Source organism: Sapajus apella, unplaced genomic scaffold (genome assembly GCF_009761245.1).
Source record: "Sapajus apella isolate SASKATOON/1434 unplaced genomic scaffold, GSC_monkey_1.0 scaffold181, whole genome shotgun sequence".
NCBI classification, from domain to species: domain Eukaryota; kingdom Metazoa; phylum Chordata; class Mammalia; order Primates; family Cebidae; genus Sapajus; species Sapajus apella.
Genome location: NW_022437121.1, coordinates 1396129 through 1404445, shown reverse-complemented (window position 1 = coordinate 1404445; position 8317 = coordinate 1396129). Strand labels below are relative to the sequence as shown.

Here is an 8317-nt window from a genome sequence, read left to right as displayed (position 1 = left end):
TTGGATGGACAGATGGAGGATGGATGGATGGAAGATGAGTGAATGGAAGAATGATGAATGAATGGAGGATGGGAAAGACGAATGCATGACGCTGACATTCAGAAAGGAGTGGGCGAGTGTGTACACCCAAAACCCAGTGCAAAACCCACACACCTGTTCTTTCTCACTGTCCTGTCACTGGGAGGTCTCACAGCCTCCTGGGCTCACATCTAGCAGCTGCTGTGTCCTAGCCACACCTGTTCCTCCCCTCCCACCCCCATTCCCAACTCACATGCTCTCCCACCTGGACCACCATACCAGGGCTTGAACCCTCTGCCTCGAGGCCTGTCTTGTCCCCTTCCCCTACACTGGTTGCAGATTTCATGGCACTGATTGTATCCCTCTCTTCCGTGTGTCCCACAGATGAGAGCCCAGCCCCTCGCGAGGTTTCTAAACGCCTCACTGCACTGCCTCAGACGCTTTTCCAGGACTGTCTTCCATTTCCCAGCGAGGACAGGAGCCTTGCCCACAGACCAGGCTGCTACACCTATGTGTCTCGGTTTATGCTCTTTCCCTGCTGAAACACCTTTCCCCTCGCCATCCTTCAAGGCCCAGTGAAAATGCTGCCTCCTCCTAGAAGTCTCCCAGCCTCACCCCAAGCTGGAAATCAAGTATTTCTTTTCTGAAACACTGTGGTCTTCTTCCATCTCGCCCACCCATTCAACCAGCAGGTCTTGACCCGTCTGTCAGCCAGCTCTGCCTTGGGCACAGGTCAGCGGGGGTGAGCAGATGTGGCTGGGGCAGGACTGTCTCTGGAGGCTTTGCAGAAGAAAGACCCAGATCTCACAAAAGCTCTCCAGGCAGAGAATGTGCATATGCAAACCAGGCTGTGCACATCGCTCATGTCACATTTGCCAAGTGACCAGGGCAGGGAACTGCTGAGGCCAGAAGGGTTAAAAATGGGGCTTGAACAGTGAGATGAGACACTTGGCCATCATCTGGCTGACCACGGGAGCCAGTGGCCATCAGCAGGCGGCTTGTGCAGGTGGCAAGAGTGGAGAATTGACTTTTTGTATCTCTGCCTCCCCTGGATACCAGGCTGTGCAAAATAAGGCTTCGGTCTCTGCGCTGCAGATCCAGCCTGCGTGGAGCTGAATTGGCCTATGTGGGTGGGGGGGTGGATGGATGGCTCGATGGGTGGATGGACACGTGGGGGCAGGCAAGGACACAGTGTTTATTTCACACCACTGCATGCCAGCCTTCGCCCAGCTCACACGAGTTGGCTTGAATGTTGTTTTGTTTCTGTTTTGTGAACAGATGAGGGAACAGGGGCTCAGAGGGGCAAGATGGCTTGTCTGTCCCAAGAGCTCAGATTTTAGCCAAGACCTTCTGACCCCAAGTCCACCCCATGCCCTTGGTGTAGGGTGCTGGTCAGGAGACCTGCAGCTGGGTGACCAGATGGATGCATTCTCAGGTGTGGGCTCCACAGCCAGCAAGTTCCATCCTCCTGCCCAGGATGGAGGCAGCTCATCTTGCAACCACTCCCAGGTATGCCCCAAGACCTCTCTGCACTCGCTGCCCCCGCCACCGGCAGGAAGGACACACGAGGAGCAGCCCCGGGAGAAGGTGCAATGAGCAGTCCCTGCCCCTCAGAAAAGTCAACCTCACAGCACCCCCAACCCCTGCAGAAACCCCTGACCTACCTACAACCCGAGCCAGATGGGCCTGCCCCATGCCAGCCGGCCAGCCACAGCCTGAGCCAAGGGGGAGGAGGGACGGCTTCCGGACGGGAGTCCAGGCAGCCAGACCCATGTCCGCAGGCTGCTGGCAGGGCACAGAGAGGGGAGGCAGAGCTCCACCAACTGCGGCTTCAGCCCCCCAGCAATGGCGCTCTCTGCTCAGGATCGGTCTGGGGAGCCAGAGCTGGAGCTGGTCAGAGGCAGGACCCCTAGTTCCAGGGGCCCCTTTCCTTTGTTGCTTCTCCACACGCACGCATGCATGCACGTGTGCGTGCAGGAACATACACTCACCACACACACATGCTGTCACACACTTGTACACACACATTTACATGCACCATACACACTCATGTGTGATTACACACACATGCATAATCAGGTACATGCACCACACACATCCTTACTGTGCACACACATTTACACATACGCACACTCATGCAATTACACACACATGCACACAGATACATACACTTACACCACACATGCACGCACACATTTACACACAGCATGCACACGAGATTACACACATATGCACACTCAAGTACATACACCACACACACACACATCCTCATACTTGTGCACATACATTTATATGCCATGCACACTCATGTGATTGCACACACATGCACAACTACATACACACACCACACATGAACACACAATTTGTGCACACACATTTACACACATGCACACTTGCGCAGTTACACATGCATAAAGGTACACATCACACATGCCCTCGCTTGTGCACACACATTTACACACACCATGCACACTCGTGCAGTTACACACATACACAAAGGTACACATCACACATGCCCTCACACACTTATGCACGCACATTTACACACACCATGCACACTCAAGTGTGGTTACATACATGAACAAAGGTACACATCACACATGCCCTCACACACTTGTGCACACACATTTACACATACCATGCACACTCGCGTGCGATTACACACATGCACACACTCAGGTACATACACTCACACACCACAGATGCACACATACTGTGCACACACATTTACACAAACCATGCACACTCAAGTGTGATTGCACACATATACATGCACATGTGCACACACATGCAAATACACTCATGTCTGCACACATACACATGCACACATATGCACAAAATATATGTACACACTCATGCACACCATGCATTCACATGCACACACACACAGTTACACTCAGTACATGCCCATTTATGCAATTTCACCCTCGCGAGTACATGCACACTGGCACATGCCCACACACAGGCCCCTGTGGTAGAGCCCAGGGATGGGTCCTCAGGCCCGAGGGGAGGAAGGCACGTGCCAGTGGGCAACACTGGGTCTGGTAATGATGATGACTCAGGAGCAGGACGGGAAAGCCGGGGCCAGTTGTGATGCCAGGTGGGGTGGGGCTGAGCTCAAGGATGGAGCAGAAGTGAAGCTGGCCAGGCATCCTTCCTCCCAGCCAGCCTCTGCCCAGCCTCTTCCCTCCCCACATCCCCCGTCGTCCCCCCACCCTGCAGGGCAGCTGCATCAGTGGAGTACATCTGGCCTTGGCCACTGGGCTGGGGAAATGTGATGATCAGGCTAAACGTGAGCCAAGCCCTTCCTTCCGGTGCGTCAGGGTGGGGAGGAGGGCACCGGCCTGCCCTCACCTTCACACTCCCTCCCCCAGGAAGGGCTCCAGCACTGGACACACTTACACGGGGCTGCCCCCTCAGTGTGAGCCCATCTCGGCTCCCCTCCCACCACCTCGGTCCCTTTCGCTCCACCTGCCCTCGGTGCGACAGGGTCACGTCTGCCCAGCACCTGCTCTGCTCCCAGCCAGCTATTCTCGCAGCACAGAGGGGGCTTCTGGAAGCCATGCCCTCTCAGGGTGGGGCCTGGGAAGGCATAGGATATGTTGACACCTCCTTCCCTGGGCCACCCTGGCCACCCAGCACTGGCTTCCAAGGAGGGCTGGGCTGAGCTGCCTAAGTACCCACCCTTGGGCTCCCGGGTGAGGAGCCAGATAAGAAGGTGGCCTCTTTTCCTTTCTGCAAGGGGAGGACTCCAAGCCCTCTTCAGCCCCATGTTGGCCCCATCCCTGTACACCAAGGGGTGGCTGCTGTCCAGGTCTGTCCCATGTCCCCTGAGCCTGAATCCCTACCCACCCCTCCTACAGGTTCCGCTGAGCTGACTGAGCAGAAAGCTAGGCCCTAATGGCTCAGGAGAGGGAAGGGCAGACCCCTGCCTTCCAGACCGAGCCAGCGCTCCGACCTCTCTGGGCCACACCATCAGGACCCGTCACTGTCCTTTGACCCCTCAGCCCCTCAACTGCTCCTGCCCTACCCGTGGGCTCCTCTGAGAGGGAGAGGGGTCGAGCACCCCCAGCCAGGGACTGTCCTGTCACCCCACCTCTCCAGCCCGCCCTTGCCCCTGCGGCCATAGCCCAGGCTCACTTTGAGAGAGTAGGCCAAGGCGATGAAGCCCAGGCAGCAGAAGTTGAGGTAGACGAAGTTGAAGATGGACCACAGGTAATAGTCGTTCACCTCGGTGGTGTCCGGGTAGACCTCGATGACGGTAGTGGGGTTGGTCATCGTCTTCTTCTCGGCAAGGTGCTTGCAGGCCGGGGGAGCTCCGGCAGCCCGAACGCTGTCGGTCTTGCTGCTCTTGGACTCCATGGGGAACAGTGTGGGCGCCATCGGGGGAGAGGCAGAGGGCTCAGGGGCAGGGGCCGCTGGAGCCTGAAGGGCGGGAGGCTTGGACACGCAAGCGAAGCAGCCCTTGGGCGAACCTGCGGGGGGCCTCGGAATCCAGAAGGCCCCGTCCAGGGGGACTCGGGCTTCCTGGGCGCCGTCCGTGGTGCTGGCCGGGGCTCCCAGCGGGGCTGGGCACTAGCCGGGGCCCTGGGCCTGGAGGGAAGGAGCGAGTGAGAACGAGCTGGGCCTGGCCCACCGGCCAGCACCTACCCTCACGCCCGGCAGCCCCGAGAACAGCCCCAGTAGAGACGGAAATCCCTGCGGGGGCCACCAGCTGCTAGCCTGCCACCTGCCTCCCCCACCCGCCCCGGGCAGCGGCGGCCACTGACGATGCCAAAGCCCTTCGCAGCAGCCTTGGCAGGGACCTGGGGCTTTCATCCCTTTGCCATCTGCGCACAAACACTCACCCACTGACACGCACACCAGCACCCCCCCTCAGAAGCACACCGACGCTGGGACTGACACTTGCAAAACAGCGCACGCCCTGGTACCCCAAACAGCTCCGCACGGGCGGGCGCCGGACCCACAGCGCCGCTGCTTCGGCCGCCAACCGGCAGAGCGAGGCCAAAGCACCCGCACACGGCGCCCGCGGACACTCGATCCCGCCACCCGCTCCACCACGGGCTCTCCAGACCCCGGGAGCACCCGCGGGCGCTCAGAGCCGCCGCTGCCGAGTAAACAATTCCCCAAGCCGGGCGACGCAGGCTTAGCCACGAGCGCCGAGAGCCGGCACAGGTGCGGGGTCTCCCACTCGCGCGCACTGTCCCCCACCTCCAACCCGCGGACCCCGAGCGCACACACTCGCCCGGAGCCAAGCGCCACCGGGCCACAAACAGACACCCACCCCATTCTCCAACGAGGCACCCAGTCGCCCGCGCCCTGCGCCACCCGCTTGCCCAGTGCCCGTGCGGCGCGCGCCGGGGGGTCTGCGGCCAAGGCTCTGCGGCCCCCAGCCCGACCCAGGTCTGCCGCAGCCGCCCGGACGGCGCCTCCTCACCTACAGGCGACTCCTCGGCGGGCGGGCGGCCGGACCTCTGCGCCTCGGTGCGCGTCCTTCCGCCGTCCCGCGGGCTGCTGTCTGTCCACGGATCCGGGTCCCAGCGGCCCAACCTTGAGGGGGTGGGGAGCGCGCGGGGCTAGGCGGCGGCGCCACTGCCTCCCCCGCCGCCTGCGCTCCCTCCGCAGCGCCAGGCCAGCCGCGCGGCTGCAGCCCAGAGCCTGACTCACGGCGGCAGCAGCGGCGGAGGGCGCAGCCACCTCCCCGCCTCCCGTCTCCTCCTGCTGGGAGGGTGGGGACCGCGGCCCCGGAAGCCGCGACCCTGGGGAGTTGCAAGGTGCCTCAGGGATGGGACCCCTACAGCGCCTGACCAGGGTGCCCACGCCACCTGCATCTCCCCGGACCCAGTGAGCCTTCCTCCCCTCCCCACACGACCCTATTCCCTTCGTGGATCCCCCAGCCCCTTGGAAGATGGACCGCTCCCCGAACCCTCCCAATCTGCCTCCCCAAGAGAGACCCCTTCCTCTCCCCGGTCTCCCGATCGCGCTTCACCCCAGCGCCGGGTCCCTGCTGCCTCCCAGGCCCCTTTGGCTCTCAGTGCCGGCAGCTCAGTCCCCTCCTTAAGAAACCCTGAGCCCCAGCAGGCCCCCTACCTGAGTGCCCATCTCTGCCCAGTCCTGTCCCCAAGGCCCCCAAGGCCACCCTCCAGTCCCTTCCCTCCTTAGTCTACCGAGTCCAGGCCCTCTGTGAAGTTTCAGGGTCTCCTACTCTGTTCCTTCCTTGCTGAGCCCACTACTGCCCACTGGAGCTCCTGTCCCCTTTCCTGGAGTCTGACTTCACCCAGCCCAGGGCCCCACTCCAGGTCACTCCCAGATTTCGGGGAGCATGTGATCTCTCCTGTACAGACCCCAGCATGCTCCCTCTGCCTGCAGGGCAAAGCGTCCCGTTTCGAACTCTGGTCCCCCGTGCTGCTGAGGTCCTTGTCTCCCTGGAGATTCGTGCACTCACCTGCCCACAGCCTCTCTGCGATCCTGACCAGCCCTTCTGGGCCTGGTCCCCTAAGGATGCTTTGCCCCCTGCATATCATGTCTCCTAACCAATGCCTGGGCTCCCAGCCTCAGCGCCTCGGCTTCCCCACCATGTCCTCACACTCAGTACGCTTGACCCCAGCTGATATTCCATCCCCGTAACTGTCCCCATGAGTCCCTCCCCATGGAGAAAACCCCAGCCTTCCCTTTCTCCCTCCCAGCTCCCCACTTCACCACACAGGTGCCCTGAGCTGGGTCCTCTTCACCAACCTCCGGCTTCCACTGAGCCCTGACCCTCTCCAAAGTCCCCCGGAAGCTGAGGATGCACGGTGACCTCCATTCCCTCCCTCATCTCTCCCCAAGCTCCTTCCTCCTATGAAACTCCCTTCTCCTCTGCCACTCTCAATTGGCCTCCTGTGTCCGAGACCCGCTTTCCTAATTGGAAGCCTGGTCCTGCTCCTGTCTGCCCACCTGTGCCTGAACCCCAGGTCATCTCTGAACCCTTTCTCTCCCCAAACCTCTGTGCTCTGAGCCCTGAGCCCTTCTCTGAACCCTGATCCCCTGGAAGATCCTGGCCTTCTGCAAGCCCCTCCCTTTTCCAGCCTAGTCCCCACCCCTCATGCCTGGGCGGACCCCTGGCACAGCATTATCCATGGCATGCCAGGAACCCACAGCACAAGGCTGATCTTAAATGACGATAAACCCTATCGAGCAGGAGGGACCCCCAGGCATGAGCGAGCCTCCTCCCTGTCTCCTTGGACACCCCAGCCATGCCTTCCTGGGAGCCCACAGGCCATGGGTAGATGGGGCCTGCCAGGGAAGCAGGGTTCCGTTCTCCCTCCCCAGCTCCCCTGCCTCCTGCCCAAGGACCTGGCCCAGGGAAACCTGGACCTGGCGTGCTCAAGCGGGGCTTCCCCTGGGAGCATCCCAAGGTGTGTGTGGCCTGCATTCCATGCCCTGGTGTCCCCAGCATCTGTGCTGGGCCTACCTGGCCAGCCACCATCTTCTGGGAGACCCTGGCCTACAACAGAGCCTTGGCCCAGTGCTGCCCCAGTCTCCCCTGGAGGCCTCAGGCAGTGAGAAGTCCTCAAGAGCAGAAGAGAGCATTGCTGGGCCTGAGGAACCAGGGCCTGCCCCGGGTCACTGGGTAGGTGAGAGGGGAGCCAGGGCCCACTCCTAGCCTCAGGCCACCTTGGGGCTGCCTCGCTCCGAGGCCAGGAAACACTGCTGAGAGGGAGCTGGGGGTGCAGGGCAGAGCCACGGCCCAGCCAGCATTCACGTCACTGTGCTGGGCTCTCCAAGGGCCTGGGATCCAGCATTGCCTCTGCTAGAGGTGTCTAGTCCAACTCAGTCTAGACGGGGAACTCCAGGCTCAGGGTCCAGTTACCCAGCTAGAAAACCACAGAGGAGCCTGGACTTGAGCCTGGAGTCAGACCCCAGGGCCCTGAGAATCCTGCCTGGCTAGAGAGAACCCTTGGAGCAGCCCCAGGGCAGCAGCCATGGAGGTGGGAGCTAGAAGGAGCAGATAGGTTGTAGGAGAAGGGCGATGGGGGGGAGCAGCACGGGGCAGGGGCAGCAGGGCACAGCTGCCTCCTTGCACACTCTGCCCTCCTGGGCCTCTCAGTACACAGAGCATCTGATGACAGGACATTTGTCTCCCAGAAGCCCTGCCAGGCCCTGCAGAACTCTGCCTGGCTCTGCTCAAGTTTCAGACATGCAGAACGCTGGGCATGTGCTTCCAAGCCTCTGTGCCACCCCAGGTAAACGTTCTTGCTCCAGGGGTCCACCCCCAAATGGCTCTAGGGTACAAGCCCTGAAGCCCCTGGGGAGGAAG

The 8317-nt window shown here is 61.1% G+C and overlaps 1 protein-coding gene across 1 annotated transcript in view; it reads right to left on the bottom strand.

Moving 5' to 3' along the window:
• IFITM10 (interferon induced transmembrane protein 10) overlaps positions 1-5025 on the bottom strand; it is a 14541-nt gene extending 9516 nt beyond the window's left edge. Inside the window, 1 exon segment of the mRNA XM_032268451.1 lies at positions 4159-5025. Within this exon segment, the coding sequence (XP_032124342.1) occupies positions 4159-4836 (678 nt within the window). The 5' untranslated portion in view covers positions 4837-5025.
• Positions 5026-8317: the final 3292 nt, after the last annotated feature.